General features: G+C 51.7%; 1 protein-coding gene across 4 annotated transcripts in view; it reads right to left on the bottom strand.

Annotated features, from left to right (window-relative positions):
- The window catches only part of PTCD1 (pentatricopeptide repeat domain 1), a 19,135-nt gene extending 2,772 nt beyond the window's left edge, over positions 1-16,363 (bottom strand). The window contains exons 1-9 of one of the 4 annotated variants that reach the window (XM_074328535.1): positions 16,212-16,338; positions 13,652-14,153; positions 11,453-11,593; positions 7,125-7,343; positions 5,184-5,285; positions 2,592-3,275; positions 1,741-1,923; positions 1,359-1,475; positions 481-663 (exon numbers count right to left, since the gene is read on the bottom strand). In XM_074328535.1, the coding sequence (XP_074184636.1) occupies positions 481-663; positions 1,359-1,475; positions 1,741-1,923; positions 2,592-3,275; positions 5,184-5,285; positions 7,125-7,343; positions 11,453-11,593; positions 13,652-14,131 (2,109 nt within the window). In that variant the 5' untranslated portion in view covers positions 14,132-14,153; positions 16,212-16,338. Of the gene's footprint in view, positions 1-480; positions 664-1,358; positions 1,476-1,740; positions 1,924-2,591; positions 3,276-5,183; positions 5,286-7,124; positions 7,344-11,452; positions 11,594-13,651; positions 14,154-16,071 lie in introns of all 4 variants that reach the window. The other 3 variants (XM_074328534.1, XM_019718317.2, XM_019718316.2) reach the window with 3 other exon arrangements.
- Positions 16,364-16,394: the final 31 nt, after the last annotated feature.

The raw sequence follows: 16,394 nt of genomic DNA, 5'->3' as shown, positions 1-16,394 counted from the left end.
GGTTATCAGGTAATGGGCAGGCACCAGGGATCCAGGTGAGCAAGGCAGACCGTCTCCGCCTCTAGGAGCAAGAGTCACGTGTGTGCACATGTAATCACAGGCTGTAAAGCATGGTGACAAGGGAAGGGAGGCAGCCCGCAGGGCATCTCTGAGAAAGCCATTTAGCTGAGACCTCCTGGATGAGAAGGAGCCAGTTGTGTGAAAAGCAGGGGGATACAGAAAACAAAAAGCCTAAGGCAGGAAACTGGCTGGTGTTATCTAGAAAGGATGAAAGTTTTGTGGGACTGAAGAGTAAACAAAAGGAAGAGTGGCCTGACATGAAGGAGCCACAGGGACCGGGTCCAAGGAGTTTGTCATTGCTCCTAAGGGAAGCCACTGACAGTTTAAAGCAAGGGCATACCAACCCCAGAAGGCCAGAACCGGGGTGAGGATGGCATTGGTTAAGGAGACCATGGGCCCATTAGAGCTCGGTGCACATACCCGGTCATAGGTGGGTGGGTACTGGGCGGCAAACTCCAGTTGGCGGATGACCACTTCATTCACCGGGACTCGGTTCTGCCTCATGTCCTTCAGGATACTGATGAGATAGGTGTAGTCCAGCTTCTTGAGAGCCGCGTTGATGAGAGTGCTGTAGATGTGGGTGTTGGGGACCATCTGGGATTTCTGGAACATCACACAATCAGCGAGATGACAGTGACCCTTGCGGCTAAGCCACTGCGGCATGTCTGGCTTGGGGAGTTACTCTGCCCGTCAGGTCTGCTCTGCAGACCAGCGACCAGGGACAAGAAGGGCAGAACCTCGGAGCAACAAAAGGAAAGCACGCATGCCCGCTCTGCAGATCCACCCCACACGGCTAAGTCCCTTCCCCTCTCAGCCCTGAGAACTGAGAGAGAAGAATGCTGCTCTCAGAGATTAACAGACTCAGGCAGTAAACCACGGGCAGGAGACCTCTTCCCCAGCTCTTGGCTGTGGATTTACAGCACCCCTGCCCCCCAACAATTCTGATACATTCCTGCTCCAGTCTACCCTCTATCCCTCCAGTGTTGGGGCCCAGACCTGTCCCCACGCCTCACTCTCACCCACTGCCATCTTCAAGACTGTAACATCCTTGCTCTGCACGCCCATTCCTGCAGCAGCTCACCAGGTCCTTTCTCCCAAATTGGGCCAATGATCATTCTACACTTGAAGGTAGTACAATCCCCCTGCCCCTTGCCCCCTCCCACAGTTATCCTGTCTGGGTACAGAGACCTGGGGGATTTGGGAGGGCCCCCACTCCTTCCCCCACTCAGCTTTCTTCCTAAGCACCGCCCGAGTGCCCCTCAGCACCACAGGTCCTACCCAGGCCTGGGCCCACTCACCTTCATGTCTGCCAGCAGCTGCAGACCGTCCCCTGGTCTGTGACACGCAATGGCCAAATTACAGAATGTCTGCAGGTTGGGGACAATTCCCCTCTTTGCCAGGACTGGCAGCAGCGCCTGTGGGGACAAACATGGCACCCAGTAAGCTGTAACCCACCAGCCCTGGCTAGAGCCTTCTCTGTCAAAGCGAGGGGATGAATGCTGGAGACTCCAGGGGCATGGCACAGCTCTGCTCCCAGGCCTCAGGCGCCCCCTGCTGGCCTCAGCCGGGCATCCAAAGGCCCAGGCTCCTGTCCAGCCACTTCTCAGAGCCCACCCCCCCCCCCCCCCCCCCCCCCCCGAGTTTAGCTGCGCTCCACATCCAACCTGGCTCCTAGCTTGCCTGTCTCCAACATGCTGTCCCTTCTCCCGGAATGCCCTTAATATTCCTGCTCCTCTGTTTGCCATCCATCCCCACACTTGGGCCTTCAGTGTTCCTGGAACAGCAGGGGCCTCGAGGGCTCACGGTCCCACGGTCCCGGGTGGCAGACAACACCAACAGTGTGGGAAGTGCTGGCTGAGAGGCCTGAGCAGGGGCGAGGGAGAGAACAGGACACCTGTCAGCCTGGCTGGGTCAGGGAGGGCCCCATCACATTTAGCTTATGTAGGGAAAGGTACCCTCTGCGCTGTGCGCCTGAACGCAGAGGCTATGTCTTTGTCGTATTTGATGCTCACAAGTGCCCAGGTCAGTGCCCTGGCAAAAAAGACACCACATAGACACATGTCGTATGAATGAACAAAATCCTGTGAGAACCCCGGCGTCCCCACATGTGAAACAGGGAAAGCCAGATACCAGCGTGCCTCCTGGGGTGGTCAGGAAAGGAAGAAATGGAGGGGAAGCTCTTAGAACACTGTCTAGCACAAAGTGCGATGTCAGAGAGACTGAAGCGTAGGGACACGCAGGAGCCACCAGCCTCAGGCCACCACGGCCCCCTTCCCTTGTCAGTGGGCGAATGTGTTTGGTGTCTGCCTCCCACCCATCGGTGCGCTCCTTGAGGAGGGCAGGGAGTGCAGCTGGCTGGTTCATCACTCAGTTCCCAGTTTCTCAGCAGAGCCCGGAACGGGCTCGGGACAGTCTGCCCAACGGCAGGAATGGACGACACCTGGCAGGGAGCCAGGTCCGGCAGTCGGACTGGTCAGAGCAGAGAAGGGGGGCCCAGCCCAGAGACCGGTGCCTGCCTCCACACCCCTCACCTTCGCCCCCTCCAGATTGCCCAGCTTGCTCTTCTTCCTCATCAGAGTGTTGAAGAACGTCACGTCAGCCTCCACCTGGTGTGAGTCCAGGACAGTCAGCAGCGAGGACTCTGCAGGGCTCCCCGGCTCCACCACCTCGGCCAGCAACGTGAGGGTTTTGATGTCAGGCCGAAGCCCGTGCTCTGCCATCTTGCCCAGGAAGCCCTCCAGGCCCCCCATCAAGGCCAGCCTGTCAGCTGGGGTGGTCACAGTTCCAAAGGAGACCACAGCCGGGGGGACGGCCCCCAAGGTCAGTAAGTTGGCCTCCAGCCCCCAGGAGGCAAGGGCCGTGTCAGGAGGGTCCACCTTGGTTTCCACTTCAGGCTGGGCCTCGCTGGAGACGCTGGCCTCCCGAGGCTCTTGAGGCCTTTCAAGTGCCTGAGAAGGTTCCAGAAACAGCTGCTTCTCCAGAGTCTCCACATGCAGACTGGCTGACACGCCGTCAATCATCCCGGCCCGGGCTGCCCTCCTTGCCCGCCGCCTGCCTTCCGGGGGCTGGAGCAACACCATTTCCTCCCGGGGCCTCAGGAGCAGCATGGAGGCCACGTCTGGGTCCCCCAGGCCACAGTCCCGAGCTGCCCCCAACAGCAGGTTGTAGATGTGCCGGCTTGGTTGGAGCCCTAAACTCAGCATCTGCCTCCACACCTGCCAGGGAGAGACAGCCTCAGCTCTGTGCTCCATCTCCGGAGGGAGCAGGTACCGGGCTCAGCAAACAGCCAGCAAACACCAAGGGCGAGGGACAAACGCGGAGAGCATCTGACCTCACACCAGGCCCTGGGCAACTAAGAATCTGAAGTGTCTGGGAACTCTCTGGGAGATTTCATGGGGGTGCCACTCCTTTCCTCCCTTTAGCTCCCTAAAACTGGGTCCTGGATCTCTGCCCACTTTGGTACTTCCCTGGGGATGGACAGCCAGGAGGCTAGGTTCTGGAAGAGTCTAAGACAACTTAGGGATTGGATTCAGCTGCACGTCCTGAGTGCAGACTGTGTGCTCTGCCCCATGCAGCCTTCTCAGACGTCCTCGGGAGCAGAGGGCAGAGGAAGACTGCGCCAGGCAAGAGCCTCACTAGCTGTGGGCTTAGCCCTGTTTGCTCTGAGATGAGACCATTTTCATCCCCACAGCACAGTGTTCTGTGTTCTCCAAAAAGGGCTGCTCTGATCATGCCTGGGTGACCAAGACAGCGCCACAGGGGTTCAAGGTCTCGCTTGCTCCTCTGTCTCCAGACTCAACGGGAGGCCACATTCAGTGGGCCCAGAGCGCGCATCTGACTTCCTGCCCTCAGGGACCAGTGTGCAGGTGAGGTGGGGGCAGGTCAGGCCCAGGTGGGCATACCTGGCAAGAGGGTGGCTGTCCACCAGACAGGGTCTTGAGGAGGGCTAGGGTCTTGGCAGGCACCTTCACAGGTGACGAACTGAGTTTTTGCAGAGATACACATGCTATCCCAGGGTGGCAGGGATTCTGACTCTAGAGCCAGTCGGATCTTGGTTCAAATCCCAGCTCTGCCGCTTAGTGACTGGGAACTTAGGTAAGTTACGTAGCCTCTGGGAGCCTCAGTTTTCTTCTCTGTAAAGCAGGGCTAATGGTGCCTAGCTCAGGAAGTTTAGTAAGTGCATGACACTGTGCACGGCTGCTAGTCTTACAGACCTTTTATAACTAGAACAGATCTAGACCAAGGAGAGGAAAGAATTAGGTCTCGGCTGGTTTGCACTATAAAGAAGCTTGCTGATGGCCAGGGAATGGCCGGCGGCCCCTGCTTCCAGGGAGTCTGCAGAGGGGAGGCAAGCGTTTGGTCCAGGGCTGTCCCAGATCACTGGGGCTTGAACTCTGTGCAGACCAACCACCTGTGGATCCCGCTGAAATCCTGATGTGGACACAGTGGGGAGGCAGGGTCTGAGACCCTGCCTTTCTGGTACATTCCAGGTAAGGCTGCGGCTGCTGCTCTGTGCCACCCCCTGAAGCTGGAGGGCTCTAGGTGAGCTGTGGCTGACAAGCAGGAGAGCACCCACCACCACTAGTACTGTACCCCACTTGATGAGGGGGTTGGTTCTCTCTGGGGGTCTGAGGTGGGATTAGAGCAGCATGTCTCAACTCTGATGTCCGTGATACTCTCCCAGGATTACATGCAACTCCTGGGGTTCCCTACAGAGATGCTGAGCTGGGGGCCGATAGAGGATGGTTGAGCGAGCACCCCAGGTAGGTGTGCTGCCGGCGGCATGCAGGAACCGTAGCTTAGTAAATGCGGGCTGGCTGCACAAAGGCCGCCAAGCAGAGTAGAAGAGCATGGGCTGGCTGCACCCTCCCTCTCAGGGCGGCCATGCCGCCACCTCCTCTGAGGGCCTGCTCTCCCTGTCGGCTGTAAAACGAGGCTGGTCAGGGGTGGGGGGAGCACTATGCTCTGCAAAAGCCAAAAGATCACCAATATAAAACACCCAGCCCAGGGCAGGGGGAGGAGCTCAAGACATGCATACACGGACATCATGTGCACCCCACACGGGCATACGGGAGAAGCGGGGCAGCAGGAGAGGCAGGCAGGCAGAGCCAGAAGGGACATACCTGCAGGGCATATCGAAAACCTGTCTTCTTGTCCTGGATGCAGCCCATGAGCAGGAAACTGAAGGTCTCCTCTGTGACCGCATGTCCTTTATGAACCATTTCCTGGGGGAGGGAATGAGGTGGTCCTGTTGGGAACCTGCAGCAGAGCCCAGCCCCGCCCGAAGGGTCTGACTCATGACAGACACTCCTGGGGCAGGCCCACATCTGCGTGTCTAGGAGGGCCCTGACCCCGGCTCTGGGGCCAGCTCAGAACCAGCTCCTGAGCGGAGTTGTCCCACTGCTGCCTGCATTTCCTCCTCCCCTTTCCCAGCCCTCTCTTCCAGCTGCTCCTATCATTTCTGTGCAACCCTCTGCAAAGACCACCCCAGTGGTCACTTTTAGCACCTGGACTCAAGGCTTTGGAATTGCAGAGCTGGATTCAAGTCCCAGCTTCACCACTGGCCAGCTGCAGGAGTGCAGGCAAGACTCCCCAGTCTCAGTTTCCTCATCTGTGGCAGGATTTGTCCTGGAGCATCTTGGGACCGACCACACGAGGTGGTGTGGTGCCTGCACACAGCAAGTGCTCAGGGCACTAGTTACTACTGGCTTCTCTTGGGCCCGTCGGGGTTGGCCATTGCCTACTTGAGACACTCCTGCCCCCTCTCAGCACTTCAGGGTCTCTTCCTCAAGCCCATTCTCCTCTGCCCCTTGTCAGCATGGGTGCTCCCACCCCACCACTGCCATTCCCCCGCCTCCCCGTTGCCGACCCTTCCACTTCAGTGAAGTTTTAGTCTGTGTTCTCTCTCCTGCATCATCACAGCTAGTATCTTATCTGATCCCTCTCCCTCACCAGGCAGAGTGACCTGTCTAAAACACAAATCTGACATCTCTGGACAGGTCAGGCCAGAGGCCTGTCAGCCACACTTCCGGAAGCTTACGGTACTGGCCTCGCGCACAGCACCCTCTGCAGGGATGCGTCCCTCACAGGAAGGTCTCCAGGCTCGAGACCATGATCCTGCCTTTCGAGCAGGGCAGGCCACTCAAGGCAGCCAACCCAGGGACTGGCCACAGGCCGCCCTGCACCGCGAGCTGCCGGACAGCCCATCAGGTCCTCTCTCTTGGGATGGGCAGGAGGGACCTTGCTATGTGCAGTGAGGAAAAGCGTCTGTCAGTGACGTACTGAGGGAGACAGCAAGCAGCCACGTCTCTGGGTAACACTAAGAATAAAGAGTGTGACATGCCTGAGGGGAGAGTACGACGACAAGGCTGCCCAGGGCCTTGCTGAGCCTTGACACTACCCTGCTTCTCCTGAGGTTCAGTTGTGGGGACCTAGAGCCTTCCCTGCTTCCTACAAGCCTTCATTTCGGTGTTAACTCCATGTCTTACATCCTTGCAACCCGAGAAAGCAGAACCACCACCCTGCTCTTGGTCCGCCCTTCTCAAACCCCCTCCTGGTCACCTCCGTAAACGGGATAAAAACCCTTCTTACGAGGCCGCTGAGGAGTAGGAGAGGATACAGGCCAAAGCTCTACGCACACAGGCCTCTGCTGTGCTCCCATACTTCCACTCGCCTGCTTCCCTCAAACCCAACACAAGGACCGGTCAGAATCCACAGCTCCCTGGACACTGGGGCTTTTGTTCCTGCTGTTCCTTTGAAGCAGGAGGCCCTCCCTGCTGAGCACCGACTCATCTTTAGCACCGTGAGGCTGCCCTCCTCGTGACACCACCGAGTCTCACACAGCAGGACACAGCACACAGCAGCGCACAAAACCCACCACCCCCGTGGGGCTGGGAGCCTCTGAGAGCAATCTCATCGGATTCCTCTGTGAACCCCAGGGCCCAGCTCCAGGCCATCTCACTGGACCCTGAACCTTCCTGCGTGAGGGGCACACATGGCCACAGCCTCACATCGCTACACAGCACAGGTCCCGAGTGGGAGGCAGGAAGGGAGGGCGTCCCCACCTTGAGCACATCGAAGCACATCCTGAGGTCTGCACACATAGCCGTCATCTTCAGCAGGGCATGGTAGGTTTTCAAGTTGAGTTGGAAGTTTCTGGCCTGGAGCTGCTGCCGTAGCTTCAGGGCACTCTGTAGGGCTGAGTCCTTCCAGGGGGACTCAGCGCAGACATTGAACAGGGCTGTATAGGTGGCATCTGAGGGCTCCAGGTCCCGCTTTTTCATCTGTGGAGATGGGGAGAAACTTGGAGGTGGCTCCAGGATCAGCTGGACACACAGGTGACAGATATCCCAAGAGGAAGCTAGAGAGGATTCCGTCACATTGCATTACACAGGCCTGGAATTGGGGCCTGCACTGACGCAGAGCTGAGTGACACATCAGAGCTTGGTTTTCCAAACCTGACTCAGGCAGAGGGACTCTGAAAACTGACCCTGCACCCCAGATGCACCAAACAAGAAACTATCCTGGAAAGGCATTCCATGTTCATGGATTAGAAGACTCAACATACTTGAAATGGCCATATTACCCAAAGCAATATACAGATTAATGCAATCCCCATCAAAATCCTAATGGCATTTTTTAAAGAAATAGAACAAAAAGTTATCAGATAATCACAAAAGACCCCCGAATAACCAAAGCAATCCTAAGAAAAAAGAATAATGCTGGAGGTATCACATTCCCTGATTTCAGCTTATAATACAGAACAACAATAATCAAAACAGGATGGTATTGGCAGAAAAACAGACACACAGACAAATGGAATAGAAATGAAAACCCAGGAATAAACATAAATATGGATTGATAATTTTCAACAAAGGAGCCAAAAACATACAATGGAAGAAAGACAGCCTCTTCAATACATGGTGATGGGAGAACTGGATAGCCATGTGCAAAAGAACGAAACTGGACTGCTATCTGTCACCATGTACCAGAATTAATTCAAAATGGATAAAATACCTAAGTATAAGACCTGAAACAATAAACTACATAGAAGAAAACATACGTACTAAACTTATGGACCTTGGGTTCAAAGAGGATTTTATGAATTTGACTTCAAAGGCAAGGGAAGTAAAAATTAAAATAAACGAATGGGACTATATCAAAGTTAAAAGCCTCTGCACAACAAAAGAAACCATCGACAAAATAGGCAACCAACCGAATGGGAAAAGATTTTCAAAACAACGCTTCCCGGGCTAATATCCAAAATATAGAAGGAACTCATATAATTCAACAACAAAAAAAACAAATAATCCAATTAAAAAATGGGCAGAGGACCTGATTTCTCCCAAGAGAACATACAGATGGGCAATAGACATGCGAAAAGATGCTCAACATCACTAATCATCAGAGAAATGCAAATAAAAACCACAATGAGATATCACCTCACCCCAGTCAGAATGGCTATCATCAACAAGACAAATAATAACAAGTGTTGGAGAGGCTGTGGAGAAAAAGGAACCCTCATACACTGTTGGTTCAGCCATTATGGAAGGCAATGTGGAGGTTCCTCAAAAAATTAAGAATAGCATTACCATATGACCCAGCAATCCCTCTCCTGGGTATCTACCCCAAAAATCTGAAAATATCCGTTAAGATATATGTGCTCCAATGTTCACTGCAGCTTTATACACAGCGGCCAAAATATGGAAACAACCAAAGTGTCCTTCAATAGATGATTGGATAAAGAAGATGTGGTATATATACACAATGGAATACTATTCTGCCATAAGAAAAAATGAAATAGTGCCATTTGTGACAACATGAATAGATCTTGAGATTATTATGCTAAGTGAAATAAATCAGACAGAAAAAGTCGAGAACCAAAATACGTGGGATATAAAACTGAAAGCAACAAAAGAACAAGAGAAACAAATGAAGAAACAAAAACTCATAGACACAGACAATAGTTTAGTGGTTACCAGAGGGTAAGGGGGCAGGGGGGTGGGAGATGAGGGTAAAGTGGATCCAATATATGGTAATGGAAAGAGAACTGACTCTGTGTGGTGAACAATGTGATATATAGATGATGTGATATATAGAATTGTATACCTGAAACCTATGTAACTTTACTAACCATTGTCACCCCCAATAAACTTTAATTAAAAAAAAGAGAAGAAAAGAAAGAAACCATCATCCCCATGGCACTCATCAGCCCCCAGGGCCTGAGGTGCTTGAAGCAGAGTCCTCCCAATGCTCCCACATCTGGCCACCAGGTCGCCCTGACTGTTAAGGAGACCTGGGGCGAATCTGGTCTGGGAAAGAGCTGGGTGGGGCCAATCAAAGCCCAGCTCCAATGTTTACTAACTGAAGGGTCACCGGCAAGTTAGCTCCTCATTGAAAAAATAGGGATGATACTGTCACCTTGAAAAGTTGTTGCAAGGTCAGGTAGGAGAGTGCCCCCAGACCAGCAGCAGCCACATGCATGCTACTGCAACACATCTCAGGTCCCCCCACCCCGTGGAGTCACAGACCCCAGGCTGCAGCCGACTCTGTGCTTATCAAGCCCTCTGGGTAATGGAGCTCCTGGTAAAGCCGAGCACTCAGTGTTTCCCAGAGAAGGGCCACCTGACCCAGGGCAGGCAACAAGCTGCTGAGGAGGGATGTGAAGAGCCCTTCTCTTGGAGTCAGTCAGGCCCTTTTGGGCTCAGCCCCCAACTCTACCAGTAACTCTGGACAAGGCAATGCAGCATCTCTCCGGAAACTTTCAGGCAAGTTTCCTTATCTGAAAAGTGAAGATGGTGATTCCGACTTCGAATGTATTCACACGTTCAACAGATGTGTACTAAGGACACACTACAAGCCAGGCACTGGCCACCAGTGGCTACCAGGACAGACACATCTAGGGGGGGAGGCACACAGCAGAGATATAGGTAACCAACAACTGTAATAAGTGCTGCAAAGGACACCCACAGAACAGAGGCTGGAAAGGGGAAAACAGCACCTTCACGGTGAGAAACCTGGCAAACACCACTTAACCAAGTGACCAAGATAAATGTTACCTGTGCTAGGTCATGCTGATGTGTTGCGAACCCCTTGTACAAGGAGGGCACTTCAGCTCTGTGATACTCTTTCCCCACACCCGTAACTCCAGTCTCATCATGAAAAAGTATAAATTCTCAAATAAGGGGCATTCTACAAAATCCCTGACAAGTACTCGTCAAAACTGTCAAGGTCATAAAAAATAAGGAACCTCAGAAAATGTGACAGATTGGAGGAGCCAGTAAGGGAATCCGGATCAGATATACAGGAATACAAAGAGGGTATCAATGGAAAAACTGGTGAAATCCAAATACAGTCTGAAGTTTAGTTAACAATAATGAACTAATGGTGGTTTCTTAACTTTTGACAAATGTACCATCGTGACATAAAATGCTGACATAGGAGAAGGGGGATGGGGCATTTGTGAACTTTCTACACTATCTTTATAACTTTTCTACAAATCTAAAAACTATTCCAAAATAAGGTTTGTTGGGGGGTGGGGGGAAGCAGCAAATGGAGAATAACTAAGGTTAAATAGAGTGGCCCAGTGTGTAGGAAGTCTCTTAAGGATCTCCAAAGGTAAGGAAGTGCTGCTAAGGACTCTTAACCAAGAGCCACAAGAAATGCCCCTCCCCCTTTCACTTAGCACCTAAAATGTGTTTCTGCTGGCTAGGTGATCAGGGCAGACTCTTGTTTTTCTATGCCATGATATTTAATTAGCTCTTTTAAAGCATGTGTTACTTTATCATTTGTAAACACAATTCTTCCCCCTGCTTCCAGCTACAGATTATCAGGCCTGGAGTAGGAATATCCCAAATGACAAGACTAGGGCTCCCAAGAAATTTTGTTGGAGTAAAGGATGTCCCAGTTTCAGGCCACAGGAGAAGATGGGATCACTTGTGCTAGAATTCAGCTCTTTCCCAACTCACAAAGGAAACAGCTTCCTGGCTCTGAGAATAACAAATACACCATACCCCAGAGGTGGGTGAATGTAAAGCAACACCACTTTCCAAGAGAAATCAGAGCCCTTTTTCAAAGGACCAGCTTTGGAAGAAAGGAGCAGGTGTGGGGGGGTGAGGATAGGGATGAGAAAAAAGGAACACAAACAAAGTGGGAATAGCAGGAGAAAAAGAAGGGGACGGGTGGGGCCTGCCATGGTCCAGGCAGATGCTGGAGGACTTCACGTGCCATCTCCATTTTACAGATGATGAAACTGAGGCTAGGGAGGTTAAACCATCTGCCCAGGGTCATGCACTAGCAGGTGACACATTTGTGATCTGCATCCAGCTCTTTCTGACCCCCAAACCCATGCTTTTTGGAGCCTTGTCCCTGCCACCCCCTGCCCCCCACTCACATCGTTGTAGAGCTTGAATGCCTTCTTCAGGTAGCCGGCCCGCCCGCAGCCCCCAATCAGCACCGTGTAGTTGCACTCAAGGGGCTGGAGTCGCTCCTCCTTCAGCATCTGCCTCTCAAACAGGTCCAGGGCCTCGGCTAGCTGGGGGAGGAAGGAGGAAACAAGGGAGGGGGCTCAGGGTGGCCTCAGAGACCCTCAACAGAGGGAGGGAGGCTGAGACTGACAGATCCCCCCTCAGCCCAAGACCAGGCCTGCCCAGGAGCCACATACACACCCGGGGCCTGTGCCACTGGTCTCCTGGTCCCTGTGCTACAGCAAGGAGCTTTGCAGTAGCCAGGAAGGAAAGCCCACTCGTTTCCCACCATCTATGGGAACTCTCAACTCCACTGCTGTGGGCTACCTTCCCTCCAGCCCGACGGTGAACTCTTTGAGGGCAAGGGCCAAAGAAGTCTTTGCCTCTCTGTGGGCCTATTGTGAAGCCAGGCCTGGCACTCAGTAGGTCCTCAGAAAATGTTAGTTCTGTGAATCTCAGGACCCGTGCTTCCCTTGATGACCCCATCCATAGGCCTGTCCCCTGGGTGTGAGCTGGACGGGAGGCTGGGTTCTGGGCAGTGTGGTTGGTGAGCAGGCTCAATACCAGGGGGCCATTCACAGCAACAGCCTCTTGAGATGCTGTAGGATGGCAGCTCTGGGCGACTAGCTTCCTCCAACTGCAAACACCCTTGGCCCACGGCTGTCTTTGCCCCATCCCCACCCCTAAACCATCCCCCTTCAAATCCCTGCTTCACTCCTTTGTTTTTTTTTCATCCATGCATTCAACCAGTAGTTACTGAGTCCTACTATGTGCCAGGCAAGATCTATCTGCTGAGGCTATAGCTGAGATCAAGATGGTGCTCCCTCAAAGAGCTTATCCTCTGGTACAGAAAGACAGACATCAAATGAGATGACCAAGAAAAATATATAGCATGTGAAATGTGCTATGAACAAAAATGAAGCAGTAAGTGCCAGAAGGATATAGGAGATTCAGTTTTAGATATGACAGCCAAGCAGGGCCTCATCTACAGGGTGACGGGTGACCAAAGATCTGAAGGAGGTGAGGGAAGAAGCCCCCTTGCTATCTGATGGTACGGCCAGAGCAAAGGCCCTGAGGCAGGAGGATGCCTGGGAGTTGGAGGAGCAGAGAAGAGATGGGGGTGGCTGCAGCAGAGTACATGGGGGGATGAGGCCAGCAAGGGGTGAAGAGTGGTGGTAGCAGACCTTGCTGGCTTCGTAAGCCATTGTGAGGACTCTGGCTTCTCTTTGTTTATTTCTCAACTTTTCATTATGGAAAATTTCAAATATACACAAAAGTGGAGAGAAGAGCTAACTACAGTGATTATTAATATTTAGCCAGTCTTGTTTCATCTATACCCTGCACTTCTCCTCCAAACAGAATTTTTTAAAGCAAATTCCAGACATCATTTCATTCATAAAATCTTCAACATGTACCTCTAAGAGAATTTTAAACAAACGAATGTCATTATCAATACTTAATAAAGTGAACACCTTCAATGTCACTGACTACACTGGAAATTTTGGAGAAGAATTAATGCTATCTGCTTTCTGCTTTAACTGGAAAGTTCTATGCTGTAAGCTGACATCAAGGCAGAAGGTGGCAAGAGCAGTGGGGAGCCCAGTAACCAGGGTAACAGCTGTGAGGGCAAGGAGCAGGCTAAGCCTGGGGGGGCATTCAGGCATGGGATTGTGAGAAGTGTTAGGACTGACATTTTGAAGTTGATGAGAGAAAGAGAAGAGTTAGGAATGACCTGAAAGCATTTGGCCTGGGCAGATGGAATAATGGGGTTGCCAATTAGTGAGATGAAGAAAGTGTAGGGAAAATAAGGTTGGCAACAAAAATTTCAGGTCCATGTGGGTAAGTGTAAGGGAGATGGTGAGGAGGTAACTGGATTCACAGATCGGGAGTCCCCGGGAAGTCCAAGCTGGAGATACGAATACAAGAGCTGCAGTGAGGAGTGGGCACTGAAAGCCAGGAGGCTGGCGGGTCACCTGGTACAGCACCCAGGTGAGGAAAGACAGAGGAGAGGAGAGCCGTGAGCATCCCAACCTTTAGAGATTGAGAAAGCAAGGTGGCCCCTCACAAAGTACTGGACTACCATCAATGGAGGAGCCAGGAGCAGCAGAATCCAAAAGTTCCCTCACCTTCCCTTCTTTGATCAGGCATTTGCACTGAAAGAAGTACCAGTAAGGGGTGTTTCTCCGGCCTTGCCATGATTTTGGATCCAGTTCATTTTCTTCGTCTTCTTTAACACTCTGTTCCCTGAGCCGTAGGTTATACAACTCGGCCGTTGATTTGCGGAACATTCTCCGAGAAGAGTATTTATCAGAAAGGGTCCCAAAACTCTCCTCCTCTTCTTCCTCCTGGTTGGCCATGGGGCTGGGCTGGCTCAGGTCAGAGCTGCGGTTGTGCATGTTCTTCTGGCTCCCCTGGCGGAGGGGCAACTGAGAGGGCGAGCTGCTGAAGGCTGCTGATGTTGGCCCAGTCGGCCCCATGGCCCTCAGCCAAGCAGGCCACCCCCTAGCTCCTGCCCACCTGGCTCGTAGAGGGTCAAGGCATTGCAGGACAGACAGTCCCATGGGGCGGGGGCTGGAAAAGAGCCGGGAGAGTCTCACAAGGTCCATCTCTGGCTTTTACCTCCAGGGCCTGGCACAGGTCAGAAAAATATTGAAGTTAACTCAGGTTCATAGTCCAAAAAGGCAGAAAGACAGAGAAGTGGTTACAAGCATGAGCCCTGAGGTTAGAAAGCCTACGCTCTGACTTCAGTTCTGCCAAACAACCATCCATGAGTCCCTAGGCACTCAATGCTCTAGTCTCAGTCTCCTCGCCTGTAAATTGGGGCTAACTATAATGTCACCCACACAACACTGTAGCAATGACTGAGGTCTCAGATATACAGTGTGCAGCACAGTGCTGGCATATTAGGCACTCAACAGATATAAGCTATGGATATTACCAAACCATGATAAAAGAGCACAGTGCTGAAATCAGAGCTGAGTTTGAGTCCTAGCCAGAGCTGTGTGACTATGCCTATTACATGATATCCCTGTGCCTCAATTTCTTCAGCAGCAAGGTATGGATAACCCCACTTGCCTCACCACGAGATTATAAGGACTAATGAGATGTTTTTAACACAATGCCTGACAGTTAATAGGTGTTCAAAAAATTGCAGCTATTAATCATTTATTATTAGGAAAAAAATTGTTGGCATTTTGGGCCTCTGCACAGGAAAGCTAACTCAAGCACTTCTTTTCTGCAAAAGTCGTAGACAAATGGGCTAGAGCTGTGCTGTCCAATATGGTAGCCACTGGCCACATGTGGCTGCTGAGCACATGAATACAGCTAATCTGGAGATATGCTGTAAGTACAAAATACACATCAGATTACAAAGACTTTGCACACAAAAAACCAAAACCAATGTAAAACACACAATTATTTTACATGTTGAAATGATAACATTTTGGATACACTGGGCTAAAGAAAATTTAACATTAGTTTCACAATTTTTTTACTTTATTTAATGTGGCTACTTAAAAATTTTAAATTACATAGTGGACACATTATATTACTATTGGACAGTGCTAGGCCAGAGGTCCTGCTTTGTATACTTAAAATTCTTTCATAAAAAGTATCAGAATAACCATTATGAAAATATTTGAAGGTCTGGTTATATCAGATCACCACTGGGAAGACCTCAGAGGTGACGGCAGACTAATAACTGAGGCCCAAGTAGGGAGTGACATGCTGGGGGCCCTGCAGCAGTGCTGTGGGCAAGGCTGGCCAGCGGTGGAACTGGGGTGGCTTTGAGCCCAGGTCAAGGACAGCCTCTCTTGACTAGCGCCCTAGAGACACTAGTGCAGAGGGCCTTCACCATTCCATGGCTGGTGAGGCCTGCGACTCCAATAGAAAGACTCCAAGAGAAACAATGCTAGCATATATGTAATCTTAAAATTTCAATTAGCCACATTAAATAAAGTGTTTACATGCATTAAATGAAATACATAGGATAACAAAAAAAAATCGAGATAGGTATCAGATGTCTTAAAAACAAACTTAATGCTATACTAGGTATATATGCTTCTTTTCAACACACTAAAACAAGATCCTATCTATCAACATGTTAAAGTATTAATGAGTGGAAATGATAGCTTGTAGTAGTTGCACATACTCTATCTCCAACTATCATTTACACTCATCACCACTTGAAATCACGACTTCGTCTTGGAGTTTGGGGCACTGCTAACGCTATTCGTTAGTCGGGAAAGGAAATGCTCAATTTCACAGAGACAATAAAGGTGTAATTTTCCTACCCAAGTTCATTAATCTACCTAGGCTAATAACCACTGAATTAGAGATACGCTGCCTCTGTTCTCCCTTGGGGGGCCAGCCCCTCCCCAGACATCTCCTGGAGCCTCAGGCCAACCCAACCCCTCCACACTGATCTTTAGAATCTCGGTTTCCTCTCGGGACGCCCCGGGCTCAACGCCGGCTGTGACACTCGCTGCCCCTCTGGCCTGTCCCCGCCCAGGTTTCATGCTCCGGTGAGGATAAAATAGGAACTCACTCCGAGTCCAGCGCAGTGAATACGGCCCCGATGTCCGCGCCGCGTCGCCCCACTCCGGCTCCGCGTCCCCAACCCGCCCCTCCGTGCTTCTGACTCTCCCTCCCCGCCACCCTCTCCGAGGCGCACAGGCCCAGCCAAACCTCGCGCAGGCGCAGTCTACGTTGCGAACTCCCTGTTGCGAACTCCCTGCGCCTATATGTTATTCTCGACCGCGAGGCGAGGCGCGCGTTTGGCTGGCGGCTGGAGGTGCCTAGCGGAGCTGCCCGTACTCCGCGCTCGATTGGTCCGGTCTGAACAGGCGAGAGGCTGGCGCGGGCTCTGGG

Source organism: Rhinolophus sinicus, linkage group LG03, assembly GCF_036562045.2.
Source record: "Rhinolophus sinicus isolate RSC01 linkage group LG03, ASM3656204v1, whole genome shotgun sequence".
Taxonomy (NCBI): Eukaryota; Metazoa; Chordata; class Mammalia; order Chiroptera; family Rhinolophidae; genus Rhinolophus; species Rhinolophus sinicus.
Note: the sequence above shows the minus strand (reverse complement) of the source record. Positions and strands in the feature narration are given on the sequence as shown.